Source organism: Crinia signifera, chromosome 1, assembly GCF_055691185.1.
Source record: "Crinia signifera chromosome 1, ASM5569118v1, whole genome shotgun sequence".
NCBI lineage: Eukaryota > Metazoa > Chordata > Amphibia > Anura > Myobatrachidae > Crinia > Crinia signifera.
This window is the reverse complement of record NC_139217.1, coordinates 108421815-108442416: the sequence shown is the minus strand read 5'-3', so window position 1 is coordinate 108442416 and position 20602 is coordinate 108421815. Positions and strand designations below refer to the sequence as shown.

Genomic DNA, 20602 nt, shown 5'->3' with positions numbered 1-20602 from the left:
CGGTGCATTTGTTTGATTAAATAGAAATAAACCATACACCCATATATTTTACAGTTCAAAAATGATATATATATATATATATATATATATAGGCCCATCTCCCTCCTCCCTTTTGCCTCCAAGCTCCTAGAACGTCTGACCTATAATCGTCTCCTAAGCCACCTTACTGCTAACTCCATTCTAGACCCCCTCCAATCCGGGTTCCGCCCTTTACATTCCACTGAAACTGCCCTGACCAAAGTCACTAACGATTTACTATCGGCTAAATCCAAAGGCCTCTTCTCTATCCTCATCCAGCTTGATCTGTCTGCTGCCTTTGACACTGTTGACCACCCTCTCCTGCTCAACACCCTCCGCTCCTTTGGCATCACTGGCACGGTCTTCTCCTGGTTCACCTCATACCTATCCGATCGCTCCTTCTCCGTCTCCACTCCAAGCTCCTCCTCTCCTACTACCCCGCAGCCAGTCGGTGTTCCCCAAGGGTCAGTCCTTGGCCCTCTCCTCTTCTCCCTCTACACCACCTCTCTGGGCACCCTCATCAGCTCCTATGGTTTTCATGACCACCTTTATGCTGATGATACCGTAATCTATCTCTCCTCCCCCGACCTATCCCCATCACTCCTGTCCAAGGTCTCCGAATGCCTCACGGCCATCTCAGCGTGGATGACCCAACGCTTCCTGAAATTAAACATGGCTAAAACTGAACTTCTAATCTTCCATCCCCTGAACATCCTCTCTTCTACCACTATCTCCATCAGCATTGGTGAAACCGAGATCACCTCCACCGACCAAACGCGCTGCCTCGGTGTCATCATTGACTCCTCCCTCTCTTTCACCCCCCACATTCGTGCTCTCTCACAGTCTTGCCGCTTTCACCTACGCAACATCTCACGCATCAGACCATTCCTCTCCACTGACGCGACCAAAATTCTCATTCACTCTCTTGTCATCTCCCGCCTTGACTACTGCAACATCCTTCTCTCTGGGCTACCTCTCACCCGCCTCGCACCTCTCCAAACCATTCTTAACGCTGCTGCTAGGCTCATCTTCCTCTCCCGCCGCTCTACCTCTGCCTCCCCCCTCTGTCTTTCTCTTTACTGGCTCCCCATTCCTTTCCGAGTTCTCTTTAAACTCCTCACCACCACCTACAAGGCTCTCTCCTCCTCCACCGCTCCTTACCTCTCTTCACTGATCTCTATCCACACTCCCTCCCGTCCTCTTCGCTCCATCGCTGACCGCCGACTGACCTCTCACCTAATCACCTCCTCCCACTCCCGTGTCCAAGACTTCTCTCGCGCTGCCCCCCTGCACTGGAACAACCTCCCGCCACCCATCAGGCTTTCTGATTCCCTTACCTCCTTCAAGCGCTCCCTCAAAACCCACTTTTTTCGACTAGCCTATCCCTCCTCCTAACCTCTTTTGATCCTCCTATCCTGCCTCCGTTCCCCTCCGTTCCTACTTATCCTGTTGTTTTTCGTTCGTCCACCCACCTATTTTTAGTATGGTAACTCTTAGGTAGGGTCCTCCTGCCTCACGTACTCACCCTACCTCTTTACCTCACCTGTGCTCCTGCCCGGTTCTTCCCTTCCTCTACTTCATCTTCAGTCTCCTCGACAATTTTGACACCTACTTCTGAACTGATGCTGATTTTATTTCTACCAGCTATACCCCTATTTATACTGTATTTTTCAACACACCCTGTACGTTACCTTGTGATTTGTTTTTTGTTTGCTATGTACGGCGCTGCGGACACTTTGCGGTGCCTTATAAATAAACGTACTACTACTACTATATTTATATATATATGAGATGGTACTGTTAAGTGCTTCCACCCTAGTCGGTCTGAATTGACAGTCCCAGTCCTTATAAAGTCTTAGAAGGTGCTCCTTTCTGTGCCTCAGCTCTCCCATCATTATACAGCCCTGCGATTTGCAGCAAAATGCCGCGAGTGGGCGGAGACTAATCTAGAAAGTGGGCAGAGCTATCGCCGCGATGCTCGAGCAGCAAAAATTTGTATTTGCTTCATCGGGGGGGGGGGGGGGGGGGTGTTTCTGGGTACTCGGAACCCCCCCCCCCTGGGTGCGCTACTGCTCTGTTTAATGCAGTCTTATACTACAGTACTCTGAAACTTAACTAGTTTTTCAAGACAGAATAAATCATATTAATACAACCAAATGTATGTGCATAATTACTGTTAATATATGATTATTATTATCAATAGTCTGTCGACAAGGATTATGTTATATTAGCTCCACTGAATTACTGAATTACCAGTCTTCTCTCATCTAACTATACAGTGACTTATAATAATCTTGAAACCTCTTGTTCTTTTGTCTTGTTAATTTAATCTACTGAACAATAAAATGTTCATATTTTAATGAGTTACAAAGTTATCACCATTATATTATTTAATTAACTCATTGGGTTAAATGTCTATGCAAATTTATGAAAATTAGAATATAGAATTGCTATATTTTTAAGAAATTGGAACTTGCTAAAACATTTAAAAATGATCTTACTGAAATATGTAGATGTTTCCCTGTTCAGAATAATGTTGAATGTATTGTTTGAATATAACAGCTACTGTATAGGGTAATCATTCTTGAGAAGCTACAGTATACTGGAGGTACAGTAGGTGGCGATGTATCCTAACGTTGTCACTGTGTAGCCTCTCTTTGTTATATTTCTTCTCTTCTAGAATCTTCTCAATCTTTCATTTGGAAATGTACATGTAGTAATCACAGTAAAGGGATGCAGGCCTCTTTTTGTCATTTATAATGTAGAAAAGAAATATGTGGATCCAGGAACGCCAGCACTGGGTGATTGACTAATGTGAAATGCTACTGAAAGAATTTCATGGGCAAGAGCAGTTGAATTGTTAATAATGATCATGTTTACTGTTGTAGTGCCAGCATGCCTGACTTTTTGATCCCCAGCTGTCAGTTTTTCTAGGATACAACTAGGGTTACCAAGTCATCCCTTTAATTTGGGACACATATTAATTACACAGGTTCTGTGGCAGTTTAAAACCAGGTGAAATGGAGTCTTGAAGTGTGGCAGTTTAAAACCAGGTGAAAGCCAGCCACAGAACCTGTGTAATTAATATGTGTCCCGAATTAAAGGGATGAGTTGGTAACCTTAGATACAACAGTACATATCCCATAATCTTTCCTCCTTGTCTGATTCTTGAACAAAGAAGCATCTTTTTTTCAAAAAATTACAGCTTCATACTATTTTAAATAGTGTTCAATCTAGCACCCGCCATCTTAGAAAACCCCTGTAGTTCCTGTTCCCTGCCTGAGGTGTCGCTGTCTGCTGTGGTGTTTCTAGCACATGTTTGGTTTGCATATCAGTGCTGACCACACTGTGCTAGAAGCACTACAGCAGACAGCGACACCCGAGGCAGGGAAGAGTAGTAGTACGTTTATTTATAAGGCGCCGCAAAGTGTCCGCAGCGCCGTACATAGCAAACAAAAAACAAATTAGAGGTAACGTACAGGGTGTGTTGAAAAATACAGTATAAATAGGGGTATAGCTGGTAGAACTAAAATCAGCATCAGTTCTGAAGTAGGTGTCAAAATTGTCGAGGAGACTGAAGATGAAGTAGAGGAAGGGAAGAACAGGACAGGAGCACAGGTGAGGTAAAGAGGTAGGGTGAGTAAGTGAGGCAGGAGGACCCTACTCATAAGAGTTAACATACTAAAAATAGGTGGGTGGACGAACGAAATACAATAGGATAAGTAGGAACGGAGGGGAACGGAGGCAGGTTAGGAGGAGGGATAGGCTAGTCGAAAAAAGTGGGTTTTGAGGGAGCGCTTGAAGGAGGTAAGGGAATCAGAAAGCCTGATGGGTGGCGGGAAGTTGTTCCAGTGCAGGGGGGCAGCGCGAGAGAAGTCTTGGACACGGGAGTGGGAGGAGGTGATTAGTTGAGAGGTCAGTCGGCGGTCAGCGATAGGTGGTGGTGAGGAGTTTTAAGAGAACTCGGAAAGGAATGGGGAGCCAGTGAAGAGATAGACAGAGGGGGGAGGCGAAGGTAGAGCGGCGGGAGAGGAAGATGAGCCTAGCAGCTTTGAAGGAGGAAGGGAAGATCCCAGAGGATAGGGAAAGATTAAAGAGGTGAGCCAGGTGAGAGCAGACTGACAGACTGAGACAACGGATAATATTGGAGGGGATAGGATCGAGCGGGCAGGTGGAGGGAGAAGCGGATTGAAGGATAGAGTGGACTTCAGCAGCAGTGGTGGGGTAAAATGAGGACAGGGGTTGGAAGGAGGGGAGTGGAGATGTAGGAGGGGAGGAGGGAGAGGGTGAGGTCATGGCAGAAGTGATGGCAGTCCTGAGAGAGGAGATTTTGGTTGAAAAGTAGGTAGCAAAATCAGCGGCTACGATGGAGGACGGAAGAGCTGGAGGAGGGGGGGAGAGCAAGGAATTGAAGGTGGCGAAGAGCCTGTTTGGATGATTGGGAAAGGATGAGGGACTTAAAGTAGGATTCCTTGGCCAGAGCAAGGGCAGAGCTGAAGGAGTAAAGGATGAATTTGAAATGGAGATAATCCGCAAGGGAGCGTGATTTCTTCCAGAAGCGCTCAGCAGTGCGAGAGCACTTTTTAAGGAATCGGGTGATAGGCGAGTGCCACGGTTGGGGGTTGGAGCATCGAAGGGGGATAGAGGAGGGAGGGCAGGCAGAGTCCAATGCCGAAGATAGGGTGTCATTATAGAGGGAGGTGGCGAGGTTCGGGCAGGACATGAGGGCGATTGGGGCGAGAAGAGGACACAGCGTGTTTGAGAAGGCAGCAAGATCAAGTGTGTTGACGTTATGCCGTGAGACAATGCGCTTGGGAGGGGGGGTGGGAGAGGGGTAAGCAGTGAGGGAGAAGGAGATGAGGTGATGGTCAGAAAGAGGAAAAGCCGAGATAGTGTAGTCAGTAAGGCAGTGTTTTTCAACCACTGTGCCGTGGCACACTAGTGTGCCTTGAGCTGTTCTCAAGTGTGCCCCCAGATCTAGAGATGCCCAAACCAGTTTACAGCCACCACCAGTTCAACTGTTATTTACTGGTCTCTTCTTTTCATGTAAACGGCCAATGTATTGTATTTGTGTTACCAGTGGAGACCAGTGTGATTGTTTTTTATATGGGGCCAATAGGTTTGGTTTTTTCCTGTGAGGGCCAATGTGTTTTGCCCTGTGGGGATCTCATGGTGTGCCTTGACAATTTTAAAATCTTATTTAGTGTGCCGCAAGGTAAAAAGGTTGAAAATCACTGCAGTAAGGGAACAAGAGCGAGAGAAGACAAGATCAAGGGGGTGTCCTTGGATGTGGGTGGGAGAGGTAGTCCACTGAGATAGGCCAAGAGAGGAGCAGAGAGAGAGGAGTTTGGAGGTGCCAGGATCAGCGGGGTTATCCAAGGGGATGTTAAAGTCACCAAGAATGACAGATGGCAGGTCAGAGGAGAGGAAGTGTGGAAGCCAGGCGGCGAAGTTGTCAAGAAATTGGGAGATAGGGCCAGGGGGGCGGTAGATTGCAGCGACACGGAGGTGGTAGGGGTAGTATAGTATAGAAGAGGAACTAATATAGAAAAAATGTATTCTACCACAGGAACTGCAATTCCACAAGCTGCATATAAGACTATAAAGATGGTCACCAGACCATTTGAATAGATAATAATGTAAAGTATAGGTCTCACATGTGCTACAGGAAGGCTAGGGAAGAGGAACAGCATGGGTTTTCAAAGATGGCGGGTGCTAGAATGAACACTATTAAAGTTAATAATATTCAGTAATATCAAGTATAAAAACCCCTGAAACACAACTATTTTAAGTTGATTGAAAAATACAGGACAATATTGTTTTAAACTGAATACAATTTGGAAACACTCACAAAAATGTTATGTCTCCAACAGGATGATCAGGTGACTTCCACACAAAAGAAAGATTTCTTTTCAGGGACTTGTCGGAATGGGTCACAGTGTCTCCATCTTCAAAGCAACGCAGTAGTTTGGATCCAGGTGGAATAAACACAAAAGATCCAGCTACTTGGTCATCCGATATTCTACGAGCTTGAAGGAAAAACCCCATAAAATCCCTTGTACTTCTTATGGTTACTGCAGAGCAAATAGAGAGAATTTAAGTTTCACAATAATTCTGGTACCTATTGGATATGTTGCATTGTGTGCTTATACTGAACTAAATAAGCACCCATTTCTCTCTGCTGTAGCTGCTGGCCCTGCTAAGAGAAAAGTTTGTCTTAAGGTGAGTACACACGGGTGCAATTTCATGTAAAACCGCTGGGAATATGGTAGCTGAGCGACCATATTGCCAGTGATTTGGAGCGCAGCTGGCGATAAATCGCCAGCTGCGTGCTCCCGTGTGCACTGCCTAATGGTCGCTGGTCGCAGGAGCATGCTCCTGCGACCAGCGGCTTTCCCCGGCGATCGCTGTGCCGGGAGGTCAGCACCGGGGAGATCAGCGTTGATCTCCCCAGCCCCGTGCCGCTGCTCCCTCCCTCCTCCCATCAAAGTGACAGCAGCAGCGTCTTCTGCTGCTGCGCTCCCCCTCCGCCCCGTAGCAGTGTCTCCTTTTCATCGCTGATGAAAAGGAGACACTGAGCAATATGATTGCTGGGGATATATTGCTAGCAATATATCCCCAGCAATCATATTACCCCGTGTGTACACAGCATAAGCATACTTTGAATGACAGCATTGCTTTAGTGCCTCGCCTTTCAATTAAATTTGGATAATTTTCGAATTGTTACAAGTACAGTACACCGGAAAAGTGTGGAATGCAGGTATATTATTTGACCAAAGTTTCTAACCTATGCATTTCAAGACTCCAGGAATGTTGTGTTGGTTCTGCTGATAGCTTTTAGGTTTTTGGTAAAAACTGGTTAAGGGGTATGGATGTCAGTGAGAGCAGACTCCCTTTATTGAGCCCAGTCTCGGTCTTTTTGTTCTACTGAAGTCTCCTTACATACTTTGCTGTGACCCTTTATCAGGGTTACACTATTAACATTACTTGTATGGTAGACTTATAGGTACTTGTTTCCTAGCACGGCCACAACGATTTAGATCGTTGTGGTCGTAAGATAAAAAATCGGATCGATCGCATCGCATGCGATTTGGTCGCATGCGATGCGACCGATCCGACCGACCGATTTTTCACCCGATTTTTTTATTTTTTTCACCAGATTTTTTTCAATTGCCCCCCCAAATGTTACTAAGTGGGCTAGACCCCACGATAGACGTCAACCCGAAGCGTGGCGAGCGCAGCGAGCCCGCGAGGGGCGGCGGTGCGCGTCCTCCGACCTTTTCATTCCCCTACTATCCACGTCGGCGTGGAGTTGAGAATATATAGTGTGGCGAGCGCAGCGAGCCACCGAGCCCGAAGCGTGGCGAGCGCAGCGAGCCCCGCGAGGGGCCGCGTATAACTTCACAGGTATAACTTCACAGGCCACGCTTCGGGCTCGGTGGCTCGCTGCGCTCGCCACACTATATATTCTCAACTCCACGCCGACGTGGATAGTAGGGGAATGAAAAGGTCGGAGGACGCGTACCGCCGCCCCTCGCGGGCTCGCTGCGCTCGCCACGCTTCGGGTTGACGTCTATCGTGGGGTCATGGCGGGCACATAAAAAATGTGAAATGGGTCATATTGGCCCATTTCACCTTTTTTAACATTTTTCCCTATGTGAGATGGACTTAATCAAGTCCATCTAATCTTGTGCCATTATAATGGCACAAGACCGACGCGATCCTCCCGATTTCAATGTTAAAAGATTTTTTAGCATTGAAGTCTATGGAAAAATCGGGTGAATCGGTCGATCGCATCGCGCCGATTTTAATTGGTCGCGACCGACCGATTGACCCGATTTCTGTCATTCAAAGGGAAAAAATTGTAAAAAATCGGCCACATCGTGAGGATCGTGTCCCTTAATTAAGAGCCACGATCACTCACGATTGTGGCCGTTCTAGGAAACAAGTACCGACTTATATTAGGCAGTGTTCTCCTAAATCAGCCTGAACTGTTACCCAAACTATTAATGCTGACCTTAATTATCCCATTGATTAGGCTGAGTGCACTAGGTTATTACAGATTTGCATGTGCATACAATACAAATGTGCATCCCACAAAGCCATGCTGCTACATTATCTGTGGAAAAATGATGCAATCATTAAAAAAAACATTTCCAAGTGTTGCATGATGAAATTATACTAAAATATCTATTTCCAGTCAGTATCTGTCCTGCACTCATGTAACAGAATTTATCTAAAAAAAAAAATGTAATTGTTTTCTTAAAGAAAATGATTTTTAATATGTAACTAATAAAATAATTGCTTTGTCATTTCTAAATGATACCAAGCCAAATAAATCTGAACTATAGGATCACATGACCTATTTGTATAGCTAGAAATGATTGCGTGCAGTAATGTTATTGCACTGGTAGTAGCTGCATGTAATTCTTGCCTGGCGTTTTGTGGGACCAGCAGTAACTATCTGTCAGTAGCTCAAAGATAATTTATTGATTTGGGATGAACTGAACAATGATGTGTCATCTATATATTTAACAGCGTAAACACTAAAGACTTTTTCTCGCCAGCTCTTACAGAGCAAATGCCGTCAGATGTTAATTAGTGGTTGGCAGCAACGCTGAGTGAAGTGGTGAAGCAACTCGTCCATCATTGTAAAGTATGCCAGCAATACAAGCTCATTCAACACAATTGCACATGACTGTGATTGTCAGCTATTCTCCCAACATGTACTCAGTGTGGATGAAACTAGGGCAATAGTGATAACATGCTCAATGACACTTTTTTCAATTTTTTTATAGGGAAATATAAACGAGTATTTCTATCATATCTTCCGAAAGGTCAGTCGTATTTTAAAAGTGACAGTTCCTGAGTGTCAATAAACAGCAGAGTCAGACCGCATCGCACTATGATAACAAAGGTATTGGGGATGATTAATATACTGTACTAAAGTGAGCAGTAATGTTATGTAGGGTCTGGTGTATGGGAGGCTTAATGCTATGTAGAATGCTATTGATTTGATGTAAGGGATGCCTGTGGGGAAAATAGGTTAATTTGTTAATTATGAATTTTATTTATGCCAGGTCTGGTCGGGGTTAAATGACATCTATTTATTAAACATCAATGCTATTAATCTGATTTAGGTCTAGTTGGGGGTGAGCTGCTTTTTTACTATATATGAATGCTTAATGTTGATTTGGCTGGGGAGGAAGGAGGCCTAATTATTACACATAAGTGCTATTGATAATGTCAGAGCCTATTTGGTGGACGGAAGTCTAGAGTGCTCACTCACTGCATTCCAAGATGGGAATATTAGTATTCCCTTTTCCCTTTGGGGCACCGATCAGTATTACAAGATCCAGCCACGCAAGAACTGAGCTTTATAGACCACCAGGGTCAGGTAATCATAGCTGCAAAAGCTGGTAGAGGAGAGTAGCATTCTGACAGGTGTCCAGATTCTGGTCGGACATTGCGGATGTGGAGGATTGCTCTGATCATGAAGGAGGAGCCACATCCACTGACTTAAATCATTATAGGGGGTATTTAATGTTGGCCGTATTTCCGATAAGCGTTTTATGTTGTATATAACACTTTTTAATAAATGCATTTACCCCTTACACTTGCCTACAGGCTCATTTTACCATATAGTCATATGCTGCTCTGACACCTGTCCCCAGGGAGAGGCGAAGGGGGAGAATACAGCCTCCCTACATGGTCCGGGGGAGTAATAAAAACCAAACCAGTCCGGACCACACTGTAATCTTCTCTTCCCCATGTCCCTGGTGAAAGCTGTCACTTCAAACCCTACCCCCCCGGACAAGACACCACGTGGACGGGACACCTCCACTACAAGCTCTGGAATGCAGAGTTTGATGTCCGGTCCGGCGTTCTGGGGTCTCTTGTCCGGGTCCGTTTTTTTTTTTTTAAACAGGTACCATAACAGCTTTTATGCTGAAAAAGCCCCCCTCGGTTTATACTCGAGTGAGGGTCCCACTTGAGTCAATAAGTTTTCCCAGTTTTTTGTTGTAAAACTAGGTGCCTCGGCTTATATTCGGGTCGACTTATACTCGGGTATATACGGTATATTTTTTATTGTTTTTTTTTCCAAAGAAAAACAAAAAAAACAAACTAGCAACCTATAGAATACACAATGTAATCCGGGTCCAGTTTTTACTTAGTCCCACCATACTGTAGGCTACTGCTGACATAGCATTTTGCACACAAAATAAAGTTTTTTTTACTTTGTGCTCTGCTTCCAAATCCATAAGCTATAGCTTCCAGTACAACTGAGACTTCATGCAATGCAGCTACACAATGGCCAAACATATCTAAATGTGTCATGCACATTTAATGCCAAATTGATGCTGGGTGCTCAGGGCCGGTGCAAGCCCCGTCAGCGCCCCACGCGCTGACTGGGCTTGTAAGAAATGAATAGATGCATGCGCACAGCGTCTATTCAGTGGCGCAGTGACCGAAAATGGGAGGGCGGCCTAATTTGCATAAGCCGCACCCTCATTTGAATGTGCCACACCCTCTTTTCGGGCACTCGCACGGGTGTCCCTATTCCTCAATTGAAAAAGTTGGGAGGTATGGTATTGCTCTGTGTTGGCATGCCATCATATTTATATCCCTGGCCTTGCATGAAGACAGGAAACAGTAGTTGGAGAGGAAATACTGGCTGAAAATAACTGGTCTCCAATCTCTCTAAAATCTGATTGGTTGCTATGGCAGCATCACTTCTTTTCATTTTTAGAAACTTTAGTAAATTTCCCCATCATCTCATTGTGTGCTATTATGCATGTGCATATATAATCGCATAATACTATCATTAAATCAGCTTGCCACCAGAGGAAGGGGCACCCTGCACACATAGGCCACATCACAGTTTGTACTTTCCGATAATGATAGACTGCTCACCAGGGACTGTTTCTCCAGGCAGGTAGAAGGAGCGGTTGGTATGAATGGTAACATAGTTTCTCCTGGGGTTCTGGGGTTGTGCTCGGATGTGTTTTGGCCTCATGTCTGAGCAGGCAGCAAAGCTTCCCCCATGTGAGAAGGCTGCAGAGTAGGAGATAAGCCCAAGACTGATGCAGATCCATACATACCCCTGCACCGGAGCCATTGCACCATGATCTACCTGAAACAGAGACTTGTTATTAATGTGATATTTATCAGTCATGTGTGGTTATTGCTAAAAAGAAATACGTCCACTTATAAAATAATATCTAGATTATCACTTAAACATGACACCTTCATTAGGTCATTGTATAGAACACATTAATTTAGTACTGTAGCAAAGCTGTGTGATTTAGAAATGACCACGTGTGTGACAAGCTGGTGTAGGCTTTGCAGCCCTTAGTTACACAGTACAGATATGGAGACACTGTAAAGGTGCCAATACACTGCCTGGGATGTCTCGCAGAAGTGTACGGACACCCGATACCCTGCGAGCCGCCGGGACCTTCCCGGCGGCAGGGATGTTGTGATGGATCGCATGCGTACCTGCTTACCGCCCGCCTCGCCGCCTGGAGGAACGGGTCTGATGCGCAAGGGACCGCTCATTGGACCTGATGGCATGTCAGGGAGAGGCAATTTGGTCCGACTTAACGGGCCAATTGGTTGCAATTGGCCGAAATCGGACCAAATCGCCTCGATGTATGGGGGCCTTAAGAGTTGTAAGAAATGTAAGCTGTAATGCTGGCTACACACTTATACTATCTGGGGATTGGGCTTACTAATGTATATATGTGTATACAGAAGCATTGGCCAATAAATGGTCAGGTTTGGAGGTTGCATCTTATGTACTGTTTAATATTTCAGATGCCAACCTCCCATTCCCTTAGACCTCCATACACTGGGTGACATGTACTTGAAAAGTGATAAAATGGGGAGTGATAAACCACCAACCAATCAGCTCCTGTCATTTGTCAAACACAGCCTGTGACAGTTAGGTGCTTATTGCCTGGCACTTTATCACTCTTCATTTTTATCACTTTTAGTACAAGCTTAGTACATCTGGCCCACAGTAAGTTATTTCTAGCACAGAGCCCACATGGGGCTCACAGGGGGTCAAGCATTTAACCCGATCACCCGGGTGTTCGCCAAGGTGTGTGCCCACCTTAAACTTGCATATGATAAATGGTATGGATATAGCCTACACAAGGGAACAAACCAATGTTTGGCCTTTTTTAACCCCTTCAGTGGTGTTTTTTAAGGTAGTGCTCCCCACTGGGCAAGTCTTTTAGTGGGAGCACTACCTAAAAAACCACCACACTGTGTCTAGGGTCCAGGACATGGTGTCGCTGCAGGGACGTAGACTGTAACACAACTGGGGGGGGGGGGGGAGGGGAAGGGGACGCGCCACCGAGCAGCCAGAGCTGGGTCCAGTCATCAGCTCAGCGGTGCTGCCCGGCTCTAACCAGCAGCAATCCCGAGAAGTTCCGGGCTTGCTCGGGATTACCACTGAAGAGGTTAAGCTCTGCTTTGCAGTTGTGCTGTTATGACCAGGACAGTAAATATTACATAATGGTACAAACATGTAATCCAAAAATGTATACTAATAATAACTAATATAATGAATCCACACAAATGAATACATCTTAAAGAGATTGATATGTAATATATTAATGAACTGTAAGAACACATTAATTGTAATACATTGTATGAAGTAATGTGCTAAGTACCATCTTCATCCAAGCTGCAGTCGCACAGAACCCACCAAAATAAAAATATCCATTAATCATAAGTTAACTGCCAAAAAAAAAAAGCAGCGAACCCTGTTTGTTCCAAGTCTGTGTGTTTGCAAAGCCAGAAGTCTGCAGCAATCTAATCAATCATGACTCTTAAGCATTTACCTGTCACTGCACAGTGATGGATACAGCAGAGCCCACTGTACATCAGCCTGGCACAGGACTATGGCTTGTTAGGGTTTGTGCCAGAAGTTGAGCTGGGATCACTCTGCTAAGCTTGGCAAGTTCCGAGGCAATTACAAAAGTATCCAAAGTAGCATTGTAGTTTCTTTGCAGAACAAACTTTAGCCAACCATTGTATAAAAAGTATCACTATCATCAAATCCCACATTAGGGTTACACAAGGCAGGGAAAGTGTCACAAAGATGCTTGTTATTGTGTGATACTTATTATAACCATATATACCATGGAGAAAGCTGAGGTTTTATCCTGAACTCATCTCTGGTAGTAAGTGATTGAGGGGAAAGAAAACTTTTAAATTGCCTATGAGAGTGACAAGAAAGAGGATTCTGCAGCAGCCGGTAATTCGGAGAACTTGCATAATGCAGGAAATAATGTGAGCTGGTGTACAAGGTGGTTATGGGTAATAGCTCTACCTCTGTCATTGCTCCAGCTCACTAACATTAATTGACTTTTATATTTCTGCATGCAGTCAGTCTAGTAGTCTTGTATATTACATAAATGTTCCTATATTTATGCACTTCTCGATAATAACTTTCCATCCTGTGTTACAATATGATTTTTGTCAAAATCATACATAAAAGAGAAGCAGGCAGCTTGAGGGATCTGATAAAAGTTGGAGCACTAAAAGTTAAAGTGCTTTTTTCTATAATAGTGGAACTAGTTTATTCACACTTAGGGGGTGATTCTAGTTTATTCACACTTAGGGGGTGATTCTAGTTTATATGATTTTTTGCGACTGTGCATGTGCAGTCGCTATGTGCGAGCGGCCACGGCAAATTGATTATTTGCCGGGCGCGCGCACACAACTGCAGGTGGGGGGCGTGTGGCGGGGGGCCAGTGGATTCACCCATGGGAAAGCCCAGCGTTTCATGGGAGTTCCCATGAAAGTGATGGGCGTACGTTCCCATGGTCATTCCCCGTTGAGGCAGGTTCGGGGGGTGGGCAGCTGACATCAACGGATATATAAAAGAGCAGAGGCCAGCACTTCTCTCTAACTGTGCGTTGCATGGTCCTGGTGCCGCCCTATGGGAGCAACCCTGTGTACAGCAGTGTAGTGTGTGTGGGCGGCACTCTAAGGACTTCACATCCAAAAGAATGACTAGTGAGCCAGTTCTAGTTCTAGAGGTGAATTACCGCCACTTACCACTAGAGGGCACTTGATGGACCAATTTATGCATTTGTGTGCTAAAAGATTTCATAACAAAGTTAAAGCAATTTTTGCAGGGACACTGATCTGTTTCAAACTTGCTGGATATGGAGAAAGGGAGCTACGAGGACAGAGATTAGAGGTAGGAGCAGATAGGACTGAGGGTGGAGTGGAAAGTTTGAGGGCTAAAAATGGTCACAGCTGAAAGTGAAAGTACATTGCAGAAGCCGCCATTTTTATGGGATTTTTACTAGCAACTTTAGAAATCACATTTCTCATGTAGTAACATAACTTACCAGCTGCTTCTGAAAACACTTCCATAAATAAAGGACCCAATTTAGAGCTACTGTACTGTAAGTAAATGTACAGTAAATATATATTATATATATATATATATATATATCATAGGCTTGTGCAGCCCATTTTCTTAGGGGGTGCACCATTGGAGGGGCGTGTTCATCACGCCTACTGGGCGTGTCCATCAAAGCCTACTGGGCGTGTCCATCACCGCCTACTGGGCATCAATGCAAACTAAATAGGTGACTTTTTTATGTATATGGGCTTCAGGATTAATTATTCCCATCACACACACCAGAAACAGGGACAGTGTGCGCCGAAAATTTACACTGTAATGGCCATTACACATAATGCCACACACCATAATGCCCATTACACATAATGCCACTCACCGTAATTCCCATTACACATAATGCCACACAACATAATGCCTATCACACATAATGCAATACACAGTAATGCCCATTCCACATAATGCCACCCAGCATAATGCCCATTTCACATAATACCACACACCATAATGCCCATCACACATAATGCCACACACAGTAATTGACATTCCACATTATGCCAGGGCTTGACAATTGTTTGTAAAATAGGGATAATAAGGATTACATAGTATACCACATGCCATTATGCCCAACACGTTATGCCACACACCGTAATGCCCAATACACATTATACCAAACACTGTAATTACACATTATGCCACAAACTGTAAGGCCCATTACATATTACGCCTCACACTATGATGCCCATTACATGTTGCACCTCACACTGTGATGCCCATTACACATTGACTCAGACCACTATGCCCATTACTCCTCACAACGTGATGCCCATTACACATTACGCCTCACACCATGATGCCCATTGTACATTATGCCAGAATGCCCAGTACACATTATGACACATGCCATAATGCCCATTACATATTATACCACACATTGTAATGGCTATTACATATGATGTCACATAAGTGTCGCTGGGGGACCCACATGCTGTGCACCCTTCACCCATTTAATTCTACTCACCTCATCATCGGTCCGGCAGAGCAGCGGTAAAGACCACTGGGAAAATGGCTGCATGGTGACCCATAATCACATTACACAGCATGTAGTGACCCATATTCACATTATACAGTGCGCAGTGACCCATATTCACATTATACAGTGTGCAGTGACCAATATTCGCACGTAGTGACCCATATTCACATTACACAGCACAGTGACGAGTATTCGCACGTAGTGACCTATAGACACATTACACAGCACAGTGATGAATATTCGCACGTAGTGACCTATAGTCACATTACACAGCACAGTGATGAATATTCGCACCTAGTGACCCATAGTCACATTACACAGCACAGTGATGAATATTCGCACGTAGTGACCCATAGTCACATTACACAGCACAGTGACGAATATTTGCACGTAGTGACCCATAGTCACATTACACAGCACAGTGACGAATATTTGCACATAGTGACCTATAGTCACATTACACAGCGCATAGTGACTAAAATTCACACATAGTGACCCATAGTCACATTACACAGTGCATAGTGACTAATGTATGTATTATATGTATACGCTAGATGTACCCTGGGGGATATAGACACGGAACATATATTCGCTGAGCTGCGCAGTGCCTTGGCAGCCATCAGCCGCACCACTGGACCCACGGGTGGGTAACAATATAGGCAGAGACAGCACAGTTATCACACAGGGAAAAAATACCCGCCGAGCTGTACAGCGCCTAGGCAGCCATCAGCGGCACCACTGGTCACCGCATCAGCCAGGCAGGTAACAATACAGCAGGGACAGTACAGTTTCCCAGTTATTCGTGGGCGGTGTTCCGCTTGCTAGGCAGCAAAAGATTGCTGCTTAGTGAGTGATCCTGAATCAGGCCCCCTGTTCCCCTCACTACATTCTCACACACAGCCCACTCCCTCACAATAAATGGCACACTCCCCAGTCTCTGCATACATTACCTTCAGGTTTCAGCCAGGAGCCAGCCTAGGAGCCTGCCACAAAACAGTAGGCTACAGGGCTACTGCAGCTGCACTAGTTCACCCGGGCACAGGAAAAGGCAGGGGCGTGGCCTAATCACGGACCCCCCGTGGCCACGCCCCCTTTTGAAACCTCGAGTCCTTCTGACTGCTAAAGCCTGAAGGAGCCAAGCCAGGCCAGCCCAGCGCAGGTACTGCTAGGCGGCCGGGGGAGGGGGCACTGCCGCTGCCGGTCATTAGGAAGTGCTGATATTGTGCGGGGGGTGCTGGTCATTAGGAGGTGCCTGTGCACCCCCGGCACCCCCTGTGCGCACGCCTATAAGATATATATATATATATATATAATGTGTATTTTCATCCCAGGACAAAAGACTAAAGCTACAGTACATTAGGCTGATAATTCTAACAAGGGGTGTAAGTTCATACTAGGAGCTCGGAGCCAAAATAGTTGTTAGTGATTCTCTCTCACTTCTCAAATTCCATAGCTCCCAAATGTCCAGCTTACCGTGGGAACGTCCCGGTTTTCAGGGATGTTCACGTGGCCCGCCCGGGGCCAGCAGTGTCCCATGGGGGGGCAGTTGGGAGTCCCCGCTGCCACCAGCGGGGAATAGACGCTGTGTGCATGCGCATAGCGTCTGTTCCCCGCAGACAGACAGGCAGCAGCGGCAAAACGGGGGTCTCATGTGAGTGACGCGATTTGAAGGCCATGCTCCCTCAATGTGAGGTTGCGCCCCCGAAACTTCAGACGCCCAATGAAAGTTGGGAGAAATGTATTCACTAGCAATACCCTTTCTCAGAATCACTCAGATACACACTCTCTCTCCAGGGCTGCAGACATGTGGAAGGATTGTTACATGGGCCCACACTGTGTCCCTTGTACTAGGGATGGCCATCGGCCATTAATGATTCGTAATCATTGATGCTTTATGGCTGATGTCATTTTTCCAAAAAAACAGATGGTTTCCCTCAATCAATGGCACAGCATAACCAAATATTTTTTATTTCCCCCAAAATGCTGGGACATGGAGCATGGCTGCACTCCCGACATCCATGAAGCCCTGCCCCAGTTAGTCAAAGCAAATGGATGACCATCGATAGGTAAAACCATCAATGGTCATCTGCCACATAGTATGCATCTATGGGAACATTAAGCTGGATGGAGTGTGCAAGTTACTGTGGGAGGGGCTGAGCATCCTGCAGGTCACAATAATATGAGTCAAGCGAGAAAGAGAGGATTGGTAGCTGGGTAACAGGGAGTCTAGGAGGAATAGAAGATTGAGGAAGCAACAGGCAAGCTCTGAACTACCAAACCCTAGTAGATACGCCCAAATGGACGCAGAAACTATGGTCGAGAGTGAGGAGCTGGCAGGGAAGGGTTCCTCTAGCAACCAGAGGAATACCCCCTCTGGCAGGGAGAGTAATTCAGAGAGGAAGGGACCAAGGCAGATGGTGGTGATAGGGGATTCAATTATTAGGAAAGTTGATAGGGAAATCTGTTATCGGGAATGTGATAGGCATATAGGCCCTTATTCTGATCGGTGCGGATATTCCCGCATTCTTACGGTGCGGTCCGTACGCCACGGTGTTTTGCCGCGTGCGGCCATCGTCCGTAGAAACGCCCACGTGTCCTCCGCATTCGGACGGACTCACTCTTTAAGAACAGGGCGTGTTTACGGACGACATACAAACCATGCGTGTGCGGGAGAAACACTCCGATTCGGCACGGTATTACAGAGTATTACAGAGTATGCTCGGGAATACCGCATCCGAACGGGAGCCAAGCGGTGCTACCGCACGTAAGCGGAGTATTTACGCCAAACAACCCACTATGAAGTATCTTCTGCTATACATCACATGACCCACTTATTCAATTACCTATCCTCATAAAAAACTGCTTATTTGGAATTGGAATCAATTAGATTCCAATATATCCTTACAAGCATGCCTAACACATGCATTGCACACATTAACCCTTACAGCAATTGAAGTGCAATGGTTTGTATTACACCCTGTGTAAAAGATTATAAACAATCTACACATATACTATTTAAAGTGCAAATAAAAACCAACAACTGTGAACTTGCATAAAGAATTTATTAAACCACACAATTAACATAACTAAAAAAAAATAGAAAATTATAATTTAAAGAAGCTGATCTTTCAGGTCCTGCAGGTCTGCTTGAGCCAGCCACAGATGGTGCTCCAGTCGCAGGAGGGCCCCACGCACCCCCTCATCTGCCGGTGTGGTGTCATCTGTGGGCATGTCAAAGGGGCAACAATTAGTCATGTTATTCTTGCATACATTTCACATACTGCGACATAAATTGCACAAATGCTTGGTGACATGTGTGTATATATATATATATCTATGTAGAGCATGGGTCCTCAAACTGCGGCCCTCCAGATGTTGTGAAACTACAAATCCCAGCATGCCTTGCCACAGTTTTGCTATAAGGAAGTGTTAAAACTGTGGCAAGGCATGCCGGGATTTGTAGTTTCACAACATCTGGAGGGCCGCAGTTTGAGGACCCATGATGTAGAGAGATAGAGACACACATAGATAAATAGATATGACACATACATATATACATACATGCTAACTTATTTACTACATACTGTCTTTTTCGGCCTATACCCTTTACTCTGCAGAAGACATAACAGTCATATTGTTTCTTCTCAGTCACAACCCACCCATGACTAACCAATGACAAGCAGGTCATGGCCTCCGTCAATAAGAACTTGTCACAATCTGCTCAGTCTAAGTTCAGTGATGGTTCGTGGCATGGGAGTAATGCAAATGTCAGGAATGCACAGTACACATCCTCAAAATCATAATTCTGTCTAAAGCAACCTACAATTCTGTGAGGGAAAAATAAAAATCAGAACTACAGGGGGTATTTAGGTAGAGGAGGCTCCTGGGACACTGGCAACTTCTGACTCCATTCCAAGGTAGGCCGGGACATACTCCATTTATAGCATACATCCTAGAGTTTATAAATAACATTCACCAACAATATAGATTCCACTATTTGATGGGTCATAATCAACGCTTGCAGCAGGTGAATTTAATCCACAAATGATCCACTCATCCCTTTACGCCAGGATCCTGTTTAACTACAACGGTTATGTGGCAGTCAAAATGGAGCTCCACGCCATCCCACAAACCGGTGTAATTCAGAGGTGTCCTGGATGAAAGGGATGCCTTGGACACCCCATCTAACCCGTACCTGTATCTGTAGCTACCCACTTTGGGGTCTATATGAATAGTATGGGAAAAATTTTTTTTATCACCAGTGCTACATAAAAAATACCAGTACAACTACTTCATGAATGATGCATTATGTTAACATACCGATCTGCTGATCTTCCGGGGCCTGGCACGCCTCCTCCCCTTCATCATCCGAGTCCTCCGGGGCAACCGTGGCCTCCTCCGAACCCTCCTCCGCCAGCTCCTCTGCACCAACAACCTCCTCCTCCAACACCTCCTCCTCCTCCAACACCTCCTCCTCCTCCTCCAACACCTCCTCCTCCTCCAACACCTCCTCCTCCTCCTCCTCCTCCTCCTCCTCCTCCACCACCACCTCCTCCTCCACCTCCTCCTCCGCCACCAACACCTCCTCCTCCGCAACCAACTCCGCTTCCACATCCTCCTCCACCACCTCCTCCTCCTCCACCACCATCTCCTCCTCCTCCACTTCCTCCTCCTCCACCATTGCCGCCACCTCCTCCTCCGGGTCTTGGGCCTCCTCCTGTGCCAGGGCAGCCTCCGCCTCTTCACGGGCCTGTTGTGCTTGGGCTCGTGCTGTGTGTTAGAAAAAAACATCATGGTCAATGTGGGGTCATTGGGGTACATGTATTAATCCATAACAAGACATACATGGAAGGGTGATAATGATGGCAAACGATGCAGGAAAGTAGCTCCTTACTGTTAATGGATTCAAAATTGTGACATTTAAAGTAGTATGTGATTGGTAGTAATTTGTTCACACATTACAACCCAGGCATTTAGCAATGTGTAACACATATTAGATCTGGCACATTGTATGCATCATAATCCTCAATGCTATGGCATTACATATAAAAGCCACATGACTGCATGTTAACCAGGAAGAAGCACATATAACAGTCTATGGACTTTTAAACCCATGGACACCCACTTATCATGAGACACATTTTATTGTTTATATATGCTATGTT

At 45.5% G+C, this 20602-nt stretch overlaps 1 protein-coding gene across 2 annotated transcripts in view; it reads right to left on the bottom strand.

Annotated features, from left to right (window-relative positions):
- REELD1 (reeler domain containing 1) overlaps positions 1 to 20602 on the bottom strand; it is a 62694-nt gene that overhangs the window by 15515 nt on the left and 26577 nt on the right. For both annotated transcript variants that reach the window (XM_083171229.1, XM_083171222.1), the window contains exons 2-3: positions 10933 to 11152; positions 5870 to 6092 (exon numbers count right to left, since the gene is read on the bottom strand). In XM_083171229.1, coding sequence (XP_083027355.1) covers positions 5870 to 6092; positions 10933 to 11152 — 443 coding nt within the window. The remainder of the gene's footprint in view (positions 1 to 5869; positions 6093 to 10932; positions 11153 to 20602) is intronic.